This window comes from Pristiophorus japonicus, chromosome 16, assembly GCF_044704955.1.
Source record: "Pristiophorus japonicus isolate sPriJap1 chromosome 16, sPriJap1.hap1, whole genome shotgun sequence".
Lineage (NCBI taxonomy): Eukaryota > Metazoa > Chordata > Chondrichthyes > Pristiophoridae > Pristiophorus > Pristiophorus japonicus.
The window spans coordinates 45,202,900-45,217,769 of record NC_091992.1 but is presented as its reverse complement, the minus strand read 5'-3'; the positions used below and the strand labels follow the sequence as shown (position 1 = coordinate 45,217,769).

Here is a 14,870-nt window from a genome sequence, read left to right as displayed (position 1 = left end):
GTGCCTGGCTTCTGCACGCTCTTGGCAATGAGATTCGAGGTGCCCGGATGCACTTCCTCCACTTAGGGCGGCCTTTGGTGGGAATCCCAGGTGTCGGTGGGGATGTTTCACTTTATCAAGGAGGCCTTGAGGGTGTCCTTGAAACGTCTCCTCTGCCCACCTTGGGCTCGCCTGCCATATAGACAGTTCAGAGAAGGTTCATGAGGTTGATTCCTGAGATGAAGGGGTTATCTTAGGAAGAAAGGTTGAGCCTATACTCATTGGACTTTAGAAGAATGAGAGATGATCTTATTGAAAAATATAAGATTCTGAGGGGCTTGACAGGGTAGATGCAAAGAGCATGTTTCCCCTCGTGGGGGAATCTAGAACTAATTCTCGAAAAAGGGTTCATCCATTTAAAATGGAAATGAGGAGACATTTCTTCTCTCAGAAGGTCGTGAATCTTTGGAATTCTCTACCCCAGAGAGCTGTTGAGGCTGGGTCATTGAATATATTTAAGGTGGAGAGAGACAGATTTTTGAATGATGAGGGAGTCATGGGTATATGGGGAGCGGGCAAGGAAGTGGAGTTGAGGCCAAGATCAGATCAGCCATGACCTTATTGAATGGTGGAGCAGGCTCAAGGGGCCAAATGGCCTACTCCTGCTCCTACTTCTTATGTTCTGAAATGGTCTGGGAACAAATACAGTTATAAAACAAAAGCATAAAGGATTGTTAAAAATAAAATAAAAGGAACAACTATTAAAGGCAAGTTAAACTGCACAGTACAGAGCTTCCAAAATAAAATGGAGGAACATAAGAAATAGGAGCAGGAATAGGCCATACGGCCCTTCGAGCCTGCCCAGCCATTCAATAAGATCATGGCTGATCTGATAATGGAGGCACGAATCCATAGCGAGTAACCGGATGTAGTAGGAATCACTGAAATTGGGAACTAAATATTGCATAATTAGAAAGGATGGGGAAGAATTCGGGGTGGGGGTGGGGTAGCTCTACTAATTAGATAACATAATGGCAGCAGAAAAAAAGAGACATAACTAACAGAAGGTTAGAAACAGAATCCCTATGGATTGAAATAAAAGACAAGGAACCAAATACATTAATAAGGGTGTATTACAGACCATCTAAAAGTGGAAAGGAGGTGGAGGAAGAAAATGTGTGAAATGTGTAATAATCATGGGAGATTTTAACTACCCCGAAGTAAATTGGCAAGAGGTATCAAAGGGATACAGGGAATTGATTTTTTTTTTTACAATGTGTGCAGGACATTTTTGCCCAGATAAGTCTCGGGGAACATTGAGACAATAGCTTATCTGTTCCGATTATTAGATCCTGCAATGCTCCCTCTCCTGTTGGACGTCTTACATTCTGGGCAAAAATATCCTGCACACATTGTAAAAAAATCAATAGAGATTTGAGCTAAAAATTGAAAAGGACATCAATAAGACAAAGACCAAAGTAATAAATTGGGAAAAAGCTTATTTAAAGGGGATGGGAATGGAACTAGGGAAAATAAACTGAAAACATTTGTTGACAAAGAAATAGATCAGCAGTGATGTACATTTAAAACAGTATCCATAGAGTCCAAGATAAATATATCCCACTCGAAAGCGAGAACAAACAAGCCAGTAATGACACACCATGGATGAATAAAGAAATAAGCAGAAAATTGAAACTAAAGAAAAGGGCATACACTAAGAACATAGACAACAAAGGTGAGGATGGCAAAAGAGAATACGAAAAGGTCAGGAAAGAAGTCAAAAAACAATTAGGAAGGTAATTAGGAAAGAGAAACTATAAAATAAAATGATCAAGGACTATTAAAAAAAACATTAAATGCAGACACAAACAAATGAAAAATCAGGATAAGGACAGGGCCACTAAGGGATATATTCGATAAACTCACAGGTGATGACAGCAAAATGGCAGAAATATTAAATAATTACTTTACCAGAGAAACTAACATGTTGGGCATGACATTAGAAGAGATCAAAAAGGATATAAAGACATTTAAGATAGAAAATGGGGAGATAAGGTGGAGATAATTATTAAACTAATCAAACTTGAGGATAAAATCCCTGGTCTAGATGGATTGCATCCATGCATATTAAAAGGGGACAGAACATAGACCAATTAGCTTAACATCGGTGATAGGAAAGATAATGGAACCCTTAATCAAAGATCAATTAGAAAAACATCTAGAAACGGAAAATATAATAAAGAGTATCAACATGGGTTCGAAAAGGGAAGGCCAACCTTAATGAATTCTTTGAAGAAGTAACAGAAAGGATAGAGAAGACGTAATATATTTGGATTTCCAAAATGCCTTCGATAAGGTACCGCATACTAGACTTATGACTAAGGTCAGAACATGTGGAGCCAGGGGATAAATAGCAGAATGTATTACAAAACAGAAAACAGAAAGTGGGGTTAAAGATAGTTACTCAAATTGGCAAATAGTAGGAAGTGATGTTTCACAAGGATCGGTGCTAGGACCACTGTTGTTCACCTTTTACATAAACGACTGATTTGGACTCAGGAATCGGGAGCACAATTTCAAAATTTGCAGATGACACCAAATTGGGAGGTGCAGTTAATACGGGAGGATTGTGACAAAATACAGCAAGACATTAATAAACTTGCAGAATGGGCATGTAATTGGCAAATGAACTTCAATATAGGTAACTGCGAGGTAATACATTTTGTTAGGAAGAATGAGGAAGTCATATATTCCTTGGAAAATAAGTGTTTAAATAGGGTAGAGGAACAGAGAGAGCTGGGGTTACGGATACACAAATCACTAAAAGTAGCGGCACAAGTTAATAAGACCATAAAAAAGCAAACAAAGCACTGGGGTTCATTTTAGAGGGATAGAATTGAAAAGCACAGAAGTTATGTTAAACATGTATAGAACCCTGATTAGACCACACTTCTTGTACTGTGAACAGTTCTGGTCTCCATATTATAAAAAGTATTTAGAGGCACTGAAGAAGGCGCAAAGAAGATTTATTAGAAATGATACCAGAACTGAGAGGTTATACCTATCAGAAAAGATTGAATTGGCTGTTTTACTCGAGAAAATAGAAGACTGAGGGGGTGACTTGATAGAGGCCTTCAAGATTATGAAAGGGTTTGATAGGGTAAACATGGAGAAGATATTTCCACTTGCAGGTGATACCAGAACTAGGAGCCATAAATAGAAGATAGTCACTAATAAATCCAACAGGGAGTTCAGGAGAAACTTCTTACCCAGAGAGTGGTTAGAATGTGGAACTTACTACCACAGGGAGTTGTTGAGATGAATAGCATAGGTGCATTTAAAGAGAAGCTAGATAAGCACATGAGGGAGAAAGGAATAGAAGGATATATTGATGGGCTTAGATGAAGAAGGGTGGGAGGAAAATTGCTGCCATATTGGATTCCTACTGTTGCAGGTAAATTATTGAGTTTTTAAACTTTAAATTTTATGTTTAACTTTATAAACTAATTTAATTTTTGTTATTTTACCCCCAACTGGTTATATTTCCCCTGAAATTCATTTCCGTTGTTTTTCTGTGGGGCTTCCCTGATCGTCAGCGCAGCCTCCTGTCCTTGCACCTGACCTGGAGCCTCTGCTTTCTCCATCTTCTGCCTCCATACAAGCACCTGGGTCTCCCAGTCCAACTGTACCTTTATCTGGCTGCTTGAGCTCTTTCAATTAGAACTTCTGCTGGCAGTAAAAATGTTTCCTCTACCCACCTCTTAACACCCATCTCTCCACACCCTCCCCCCCCACCACTCCCCATCTCACCGGCCTACCATCAACACCTCTCTTCCCCCTTCCTAGCCCACTTCACCCGAGGATTACAATTTTTCTCTCCCCATGTGAAACACCACAGGAGACTGACCAGTATTAATTTATAATTGCTGCGGAATTAAATATTTTCTAAGTATTGTAACAGAGATTATCTGACTTCTGTCAACTTCATAACTAACTCCCGTGGCATTGCTCATGGCTAGTCTGGGGTCTGGAGCGTGTTGTGATTGGTTAGATGCTAATTTGGCCTGTCTCTTTAAGGTCACTGCTTCGGTGCTCCTACGGGAAATGTTCTAAATAAGTCCCACGGTCAAACTGCATTTAATTGCTCTTTGTAGTTTGAAAAGTGCTTGTAAATTTCTGGCTCCAGGTCAAAAGGAATGAGGTTTCATGGACAGGATGAGTGTGGAGAGATCAAGATGAGAGATTGGAGAGAAATTGGAGAGAAACTGGAGAAAGATGCGAGTTCAGGGCTAGGGCAGGGGGAACCTAGAGGAAGTGTGGCCTGGTGGGCTAGGGGAAGGAAGAGAAGTGTCAGAGGCAGCTGATCAGGTGGTCTCAATCTTAGAGACAAAGAAGTCCATGAGCTCCTCGCACATTGTTGGAGGTGAGTGTGAAGGAAACAGGGGAGAGGGGTTTAACAAGACGGTTAGTAGAGAATAGAAGCCGGGGGTTATCTTTGCATTCCAGAATGATCCTGGAATAATGTCCACCAGAGAACTCACTTTGGGAGTGGAAGCAAGTCTTCCTCAATTCCGAGGGACTGCCTATGATGATGAAGAGAATAATGTGCAGTTTTGCCAGCCAAGAGTAGGACCCAATCATGCTTTATGTGAGCCAGCCAGATCTGGCGGTTAATGGCTAAACCAGTTGTCTAACATATCCGTTCAAGACTCCTATTAAAATCTTCCTCTAAAGATTCAAACATCGTCTTCCACAATGTCAAAATAGAAACGTGTGATAATACTGCACTATTCCCCAGGCATTATCTATTGCAAAATATAACTCACCGGATGATACCTCCTGATTGCTCCCAAGAACAGTCCACATCTATACTCAATTCTCTTTCTGACCAGTATTTGTGCCCCGATACCAGTGAAGTAACCAATTACAATGGTCCCTTTTGCTTACTCTGGAGATGCCTCCCACCTCTAAGAGAGCACAGTTGCCTTTTTTCTTCAGTTAACCAATAGTATAGTGCACTGTCACACAAGTAGGATATGCGTTTGCACTCATGATTGTCTCATCCTCGCCCCCTTTCACTCTCTTTTTGTAGTTGCACAGTACTAGAGGAATATACACCATCAGATGTTTATAACGATTGGTACAGTGCTTGGTCTCAAGGGGTTCCTGAAGAAGCAGAGAGCTTCCAGTAACTGAAAGGTTACCATTTATACGTTTCGACTGATTTTAATTATTTGATTTGACCCCTGGTCTGCTGAATTGTTTGTTAACCTGTTGCTGTGTTTAAGCGAGTTGCATTGAGTCTTTTTTCATATAAAAAAGTAGCGATTAGTAAGGTTCAGTACCTCCTCCATGCTGGTGTAGCGGTCGAAGTCGGTATAGGTAAAGATTCTGCTGTTCTTCCTCTCTTCGGTTTCCTCCAGTTCCAGGATCTCGCTGTGGTATTGATAGTCTAGAGGGCTCTGACAGGCATGTTCATTCTTGAACAGGTCAATTTCAAACTAGAATTGAAAGAAGTTTTATTTTCTTTTCCAATCTTCTGTCTGTCTGTCCGTCCGTCTCCCCCACCTCCCCCCCACCCCCCTGATCAACATTCCCTGGGCTGAGGGGCTTCTGCCAAATCCTGCTCTCTGACTGGACTCTGAAATGTGTGCAAGCAGAGTGGCTGGCCTCCCATCTGGACACTGGAGAGGGAGCGGAAATTGTATCCATCAAGATAAGGGAGATCTATGCTGGGATAAACCCATCTCCATTTTTGCTCCCCAATGTCATCAGTGGGAAGGTTACAGACCAGCTATAGAAAAGACTGAGGCCACTCATAACGAGCATGGTGGATAGAGGTGTACCGATGGATGTGGTGTATTTGGATTTCCAAAAGGCATTCGATAAGGTGCCACACAAAAGGTTACTGCAGAAGATAAAGGTACGCGGAGTCAGAGGAAATGTATTAGCATGGATAGAGGATTGGCTAACTAACAGAAAGCAGAGAGTCGGGATAAATGGGTCCTTTTCGGGTTGGAAATCGGTGGTTAGTGGTGTGCCATAGGGATCAGTGCTGGGACCACAACAATTTACAATATACATAGATGACCTGGAAGAGGGGACAGAGTGTAGTGTAACAAAATTTGCAGATGACACAAAGATTAGTGGGAAAGCGGGTTGTGTAGAGGACACAGAGAGGCTGCAAAGAGATTTAGATAGGTTAAGCGAATGGGCTAAGGTTTGGCAGATGGAATACAATGTCGGAAAATGTGAGGTCATCCACCTTGGAAAAAAAACACAGTAAAACGGAATATTATTTGAATGGGGAGAAATTACAACATGCTGCGGTGCAGAGGGACCTGGGGGTCCTTGTGCATGAATCCCAAAAAGTTAGTTTGCAGGTGCAGCAGGTAATCAGGAAGGCGAATGGAATGTTGGCCTTCATTGCGAGAGGGATGGAGTACAAAAGCAGGAAGGTCCTGCTGCAACTGTACAGGGTATTGGTGAGGCCGCACCTAGAGTACTGCATGCAGTTTTGGTCACCTTGCTTAAGGATATACTAGCTTTGGAGGGGGTACAGAGTCGATTCACTAGGCTGATTCCGGAGATGAGGGGGTTACCTTATGATGATAGATTGAGTAGACTGGGTCTTTACTCCTTGGAGTTCAGAAGAATGAGGGGTGATCTTATAGAAACATTTAAAATAATGAAAGGGATAGACAAGATAGAGGCAGAGAGGTTGTTTCCACTGGTTGGGGAGACTAGAACTAGGGGGCACAGCCTCAAAATACGGGGGAGCCAATTTAAAACCGAGTTGAGAAGGAATTTCTTCTCCCAGAGGGTTGTGAATCTGTGGAATTCACTGGCTAAGGAAGCAGTTGAGGCTAGCTCATTGAATGTATTCAAATCAGATAGATAGATTTTTAACCAATAAGGGAATTAAGGGTTATGGGGAGCGGGCGGGTAAGTGGAGCTGAGTCCACGGCCAGATCAGCCATGATCTTGTTGAGTGACGGCGTAGACTCGAGGGGCTAGATGGCCTACTCCTGTTCCTAATTCTTATGTTCTTATGTTCACTCAGTCTGCTCTAACACCACCACTTCCTATGAAACTTCCTAGGCCAAGCATCCTTAGAGTACTGAGCAAGACAATTTAGTGCTGAACTAGGGTTAGCTTTATGGTTCAGATTTGGCGAGTTGGGACTGCCCAAGCTCACTTCATGTAGAACCCTTACAGTGGGTATAGAGAAGACACATTCTTCCCATTAGACTGGGTTTGGTTTTAACCCAGGTCCTAAATATGAAAGTTAATGCATCGCCCAACTTTGTGCTTCTACACAACTACCTGCCAGAGATGCGCAATTTCTCGATCTCTCGAGATTCCGATCCACGGGTGGTGGCTGCCCTCATCCAATTGACCCATTCTTCAGCGAAAAAGTGAGTGCTGAGACACGGGTATGACAGCCAAGCCCGATCGATCCTTTTCTCACACAATGTGTACATATGCACAATTTCTAGCAGGGGATTCCTGGAGGAACCGCAGTTAGTTTCCCCCTCTAGCCAAGGGGCACCAAGACGCACTTACTGCTATCCTGGCCTGTACAGTTTACCAATAAACCAGGTGGGCCATCAGGGAGACTTCCTGGCCATACTGTGAAAGTTTGGCAACTGACTATTTTATGCTTATTATTTTGGATTTTCTACTTTTTGCTGTTTGAATTTTATGGTCCTGGAGGTTTGGATCGGACTGCCTCCAATATATAAGCTACAGTTATTTGTTTTTAAAAATAAATTGTATAGTAAAGATACAAATTCAAATGTTTTGCATTTAATGCCTCAAAGAATATCCTTCCCCCTTAATAGACTTGCTTCAAAGTCAGTCACTGCTGTTGTGACTTTACAGTACAATGACAAACGAGTTACCTGGCTGAACAATTTCTCCTGCCAACCAACCACAACCTCCTCTTGGTCGTCCACCCCAGAACCAGCTGAAAGATTAAGAGAAGACATTACAAATACTGGTGCAAACTCCCGAAGCAAGGATAAAGTTAGCAAATACTTTAGCACAGGTAAGGATAGCATAAGGGAGTACCTCAGTGTGGGTAAGGAAACAATGGGGGATTAACTCAGCATAGATAAGGAGGAATGGGGTACGCCTCGTCATGCATAAGGATAGAATGGTGAAATGCCTCAGCACAGGCAAGGATAAAATGTGGGAAAACTTCAGTGCAGACAACAGGATAGAACAAGGAACTCCTCAGCACAATAAATAAAGAAAAAAGAACTTGCACCTTTCACATCCATAGGACGTCCCAAATGACTCCATAGCCAATGATAAATACAGAAATACCACACAGCACAGGTAGCAGTAGAATGGGGCAATACCCCAACAGAAGACAGGATAGAATGGTGAAATATCTCAGTACAGGTAAGGATAGAATGGTGAATCACCTCAGCACAGGTAAGGATAGAATGGTGAATCACCTCAGCACAGGTAAGGATAGAATGGTGAATCACCTCAGCACAGGTAAGGATAGAATGGTGAAATACCTCAGTACAGGTAAGGATAGAATGGTGAAATACCTCAGTACAGGTAAGGATAGAATGGTGAATCACCTCAGCACAGGTAAGGATAGAATGATGAAATACCTCAGTACAGGTAAGGATAGAATGGGGAGATACCTCAGCACAGGTAAGGATAGAATGGGGAGATACCTCAGCATAGATAAGGATAGAATGGTGAATCACTTCAGCACAGGTAAGGATAGAATGGTGAAATACCTCAGTACAGGTAAGGATAGAATGGTGAATCACCTCAGCACAGGTAAGGATAGAATGATGAAATACCTCAGTACAGGTAAGGATAGAATGGGGAGATACCTCAGCACAGGTAAGGATAGAATGGGGAGATACCTCAGCATAGATAAGGATAGAATGGTGAATCACTTCAGCACAGGTAAGGATAGAATGGTGAAATACCTCAGTACAGGTAAGGATAGAATGGTGAAATATCTCAGTACAGGTAAGGATAGAATGGTGAAATACCTCAGTACAGGTTAAGAGAAGGAGAATAATCAGCCTGACTATAAATGGTTCAAGAGTCAATTGGGCCGGTGTTTTTGAATAATGCTAGGATTGGAGGATATGGTGACAAGGTGGGAATGAGATTAAAATGGGACTGCTTGTTTGGCCGACTGGCCTTTTCTTGCTCCTATGTTCATGTGAGTTGTGAAGGACTCCTTTAGCGTTCAATAAACCAACCCAAAAACCTGCAATACAAGTAGTACCATGGCAATTTATAATCAAAAGTTTTTTTATTTTAACAATAATGTGACAGAAGGTGTGCATACTACTTGCCCCTTTCTATGTGTGAGGAGTTTGGAAAGTTTGGATTCTTTTTGAAGAAATTCATCAGCACCTAGTAGGTCCAGATGAACACTTCAATCACATTACACCTCACTCACACAGTTCTCTGTAAGAGTAAATATTGACTTTAGTTCCCTCCATGACCTTCCTTTCCTGATGACAATGACTCATAATTCAGTGAAGGCTGACCGTCCTCTGGTACCTCACCCATCCTTCACATGAACAGGTACAGTGAATATCAGCTGGCTATTCGAATGTGGAGGGCATCGCAGCTCAGCCAAATCCTGCCTGTATTCAACATCCAAACATGCAGATTTTTCAGCAGGATATACAGGATTATGGTAGTGCCTTCCCCATATTACCTTATCAATTGGCTGTATGTCAGACATTATCCAGAACCTAGATGGCAGGCTTGCAGGGTCGGGGCATTATAACTGAACCTGATGTCCATACTACACTTACCAACTGGATGAATTGACAGTGATTTGGAGCAGGACAATATTTCCCATCCCGGATCCAGTGATGCTGAGGCTAGTTATAACTTTCACTGGCTGGCTGAGATCAGCTAGCTCAGGAGAACAAGGACCTTCCTGCCAAATTGTACAATAACCCATAAGGCAAACTGCACATGACATAGAAACTGCAGTAGATAGGCAGATGTGGTCATGGAGATGATCACACAAGAAGGAGAAGTATTTGTGAGGCTCGGTGAAGTTTACACCTCCCCTCATCTTAGAATGGTGGAGCTCCTCGATTGGGATGGGGGGCCTTCCTGCAATGGAAGTCGTTTCTAGAAGCACTTTCTCCCCATTCACTTGAAACTACCGACTTCTGCAGGGATATACTTCCATGAACTGTATCATCTGCAGGTGTCAGCAGCTTTAGGTACCTCCCCCAAATGGCCACTCTTCATATATAAGCTTAGACAACGAGCATCAGCAAGTTTTTTGACTGTAGCGATGCCACAGCTGAGCTCAGTTCTGTCCTCAGGAGTCACCTACACCTACACATGCTCACACTTCAATGGTTATTGGATAACAGTTAAGAGCAGAAATTCAGGCTGATTTTCCCCCTTCCTATCTCAGTGGCGCTGAATCCAATTATAATGCCCTGGAAGCACTTTTCACTGTGTTGAACACAACTTTGTGAGACCTTTTGCACACAGTTGTATTGTGTAGAGTAAACCAAGCACACCCACAGCTATCCAGCAAAGGCAGGTTTCAATGCTGCGCCAACTTTATGGGGAGGTGCCAAGAGGAAAACAGGCACTTCTCCTCCAAGAAAGAGCGTGCTCCCAGGCATCCAGCCACACAGCAAAACTGATCAATGTACATCCCAATTTGGAGACTGGGGAGACAATACCAAAAGGAGGGGAATATGAAAATCCCAAACGAAGTGTTAGCCAGTCCCAATGATGGGACAACAGCCTTCTCTCTCTGACATGGTCCGCAGCAAAGTACATTTCAACATTCTCAACCAAATTCTTATTTGTTGCAGAGGCCTATAACTCAGCAATCTCACAAGTCCAAACTCACTTTGGAACAAAACTTGTAGTTTAAGCAGCAGGTAACCCGGAATGAATGTATGTGATAAATGTGAAGCTTACTGGTGATGCCCCCTGAAGACGAGGTCTTAAACGTAGACATTTCGATAAGACTTTGTTCGTGGAAAGTATCTGTATGTTTAGCATGTTGACTGAAGAGTGCCGTCGGGGTTATCCGCTTAAGCCATATACTTAAAAAAAATGTAAATACAATTAAATTTCTCCCTTCATAAAGGCGCTCATATTTAAATTATTTTAATCAGTTGGCAGATGTTAATCCCATTAATACCACTACAACCTGCTAGGAGACAACTCAGAGCTACGATTGAATAAATATCTGCTTTCAACCAAGAGACAACTTCGGTACATAAATAACATTTCACAGGATAGATTCAGAAGAAAACCCTTCAGCCCATTCGATCTCATCCTTCCCATCGGAGCACCCAGCAGTTTGTAAATAAGTCCAATGGCTCTCCCTGACAACCCGTTCCAGTTGCTGGTCGTCTTCTGTGGTTTTTCTTTCATAGCCCGGAATCTGTGTCCGCTTGCACTAATGTATTCAAAGCAATTTTTCAGGTTTACATTCTTTATCATGCAAGGTGGGACTGTTGAAGCTTTTTGCCTTTGTGGGCTCCACTCCATGAAGCCTTGTCACAAGCTGCTGATACCAGCAGAGCTCGGTGTTCTGATTGAGGATTTAATTACCAAAGACGCAACAATGCTAAGAAAAGCGCTTTCCAAACCTCCCAGGCTCTCACAATTAAAACAGAACAAATCAGTGAGTAAAAAAATATAAGACTGAGTTACATAGAGTGCCAGGACTCTCGGGACACATAGAAACATAGAAAATAAGAGCAGTAGTAGGCCATTCGGCCCTTCGAGTCTGCACCGCCATTCAATATGATCATGGCTGATCCTCTATCTCAACACCATATTCCCACTTTTTCCCCATACCCTTTGATGCCTTTTGTTTCTAGAAATCTATCTATCTCCCTCTTAAATATATTCAGTGACTTGGCCTCCACAGCCTTCTGTGGTAGAGAATTCCACAGGTTCACCACCCTCTATGAGTGAAAAAATTTCTCATCTCAGTCCTAAATCTCCTACCCCATATCCCGAGACTGTGACCCCTTGTTCTAGACTTCCCAGCAGGGGAAACATCCTCCCCGCATCCAGTCTATCCAACCCAGTCAGAATTTTATACGTTTCAATGAGATCCCCTCTCATTCTTCTAAACTCTAGTGAATACAGGCCTAGTTGACCCAATCTCTCCTCATACGACAGTCCTGCCATCCCAGGAATCAGTCTGGTGAACCTTCGCTGCACTCCCTCTATGGCAAGTATATACATGTGGCCTACACTCTGCAGTCGGGGCACTCCTAGTATAAAGCACTTCTCATACATTCCTTTCTAAGACTAGTTGACCAAGCCAGCTCTCCTATGCCAAGGGGCACAGCACAATATGTATTTCTGTTCTGAAGGAGATTAATCACTTACCCCTTAAGGCCGTGCATTTGTCTCCATCATTAATCTGTGTCACCTTTAGCTCATTGGTAACACTCTCGCCTCAAATCAGGTTATTAAGTCATATTGCAAAGACTAGGCTGACAATCAATGCAGTACTCAGGAAATGCTGAATTACTGGGGGTGTTGTCTTTTGGATGAGATGTTAAACTGAGTCCCCGTCTATTCTCTCAGGTGGACATAAAAGATCGCGTACCACTATTGGAAGAGTTGTGGAATTCTAAGTGTCCAAGCCAATATTTAACCCTCAAGCAGTATCATAAAAAGAAGAGATTCCCCGCTTCACTCCCACATCTCCGTCCTTGGACTCCTACACGGATTCCAATGAAGCTCAACGCAAGCTCGAAGAACAGCACCTCATATTTCGTTTAGGCACTTTACAGCCTTCTGTTCAACATCGAGTTCAACAATTTCTGACCATAATATCGGCCCATATTTGGTTCCCTTCCCCCACTATCGATTTTCTGTATTTTTTCTGGCTATCTCCCATGGCAGCTGGCAATTATTCCACCATGCACACCCTATCTAGACTAACCTTTTTCTAACTTCTGCCATTACCACCTCAAGTCAGCCCATCATCCCTTTTGTCGCTCTAATCTCTCCTGTCTTCCACCCTATCACAGACGTTCCCTTTGGTTCTTTACTCCTCTCCCCTTTCAGTGCTCCTTAAGAATCTGTTTATTTCAAACATTCGCCAGTTCTGACGAAGGGTCATCGACCTGAAAGGTTAAATCAGTTTTTCTTTCCACAGATGCTGCCTGACTCGCTGAGATTTCCAGCATTTTCTGTTTTTATTTCAGATTCCAGCATCCACAGTATTTTGCTTTTGTTTTAGATCATTTAGCTCATGACACACACACTTTCCCCCACCACCACACACACTTCCCCCCCCACACACACACACTTCCTCCCCCACACACACACACACTTCCCCCCCCACACACACACACACTTCCCCCTCCACACACACACACACAGTTCCTCCCCCCACACACACACTTCCCCCCCCCCCACACACACACTCACAATCCTCCAACCCCCCCACACTTCACCCCCTCCCCCCCCACACACACACACACCCCTTCCCCCCCCCACACACACACACTTCCCCCCCCACACATACACACACTTCCCCCTCCCCCCCCACACACACACTTCCCCCCCCCCACACACACACTTCCCCCCCCACACATACACACACTTCCCCCTCCCCCCCCCACACACACACTTCCCCCCCCACACACACTCCCTCCCCGCCACACACACTCCCTCCCCCACACCCCTCACCCCCACACAACACATACTTCCCCCACACACACACACTTCCACCCCCCACACACACACACTTCCCCCCCCACACACACATCACACTCCCCCACCCTTCACCCCCTCCCCCACACACACACACACTTCCCCCCCCCACACACACACTTCCCCCCCCCACACACACACTCCCCCCCCACACCACACACTTCCCCCCCCCCCACACACACTCCCCCCCCCACACACACCCCCCTTCCCCCCCACACACACCCCCCTTCCCCCCACACACACAATTTCCCCCTCCCACACACACTTCCCCCAACATACACACACTTCCCCCTCCGCCCCCCACCACACACTTCCCCCCCCACACACACACTTCCCCCCCCACACACACACACTTCCCCCACACACACACACACTTCCCCCCACACACACACTCCCCCCACAACACACACTCCCCACCCCCACACACTTGCCCCCCACACACACCCCCCTCCCCCCCCACACACACACCCCCCTCCCCTCCCCACACACACCCCCCTCCCCCCCCACACACACACACACACTTCCCCCCCACACACACACACACTTCCCCCTCTCCCCACACACACTTCCCCCCACACACAAACACTTCCCCCCCCACACACACACAAACACTTCCCCCCCCACACACTCCCTCCCGCCCCACCACACACCACTTCCCCCCCCCACCACACACACACTTCCCCCCCCACACACACATATTTCCCCCCCACACACACTTCCCCCCCCCACACACACACACACACACACTCACACTTCCCCCCCCCACACACACACACACTTCCCCCCCAAACACTTACCCCCCCCACACACGCACACTTCACCCCCCCACACACTTCCCCCCCACACACACACACTCAACACACACTTCCCCCCACACACACACACACATCCCCCCCACACACACACACACTTCCCCCCCCCCCCACACACACACTTCCCCCCCCCTCCCACACACACTTCCCCCCAACACACACACACACTTCCCCCTCCGCCCCCCACACACACACTTCCCCCCCCACACACACACTTCCCCCCCCACACACACACAGTTCTCCCCCAACAAACACACACTTCCCACCCCCACACACTTGCCCCCCACACCCCCCCCCCTCCGCCCCCCCACACACACACACACTTCCCCTCCCCCCCCACACACACACTTCCCG

At 45.0% G+C, this 14,870-nt stretch overlaps 1 protein-coding gene across 4 annotated transcripts in view; it reads right to left on the bottom strand.

The window, feature by feature from the left end:
* mks1 (MKS transition zone complex subunit 1) overlaps positions 1-14,870 on the bottom strand; it is a 73,731-nt gene that overhangs the window by 50,962 nt on the left and 7,899 nt on the right. For 2 of the 4 annotated variants that reach the window (XM_070858121.1, XM_070858120.1), the window contains exons 2-3: positions 10,933-11,060; positions 5,325-5,480 (exon numbers count right to left, since the gene is read on the bottom strand). In XM_070858121.1, the coding sequence (XP_070714222.1) occupies positions 5,325-5,480; positions 10,933-11,016 (240 nt within the window). In that variant the 5' untranslated portion in view covers positions 11,017-11,060. Of the gene's footprint in view, positions 1-5,324; positions 5,481-7,883; positions 7,949-10,932; positions 11,061-14,870 lie in introns of all 4 variants that reach the window. The other 2 variants (XM_070858119.1, XM_070858122.1) reach the window with 2 other exon arrangements.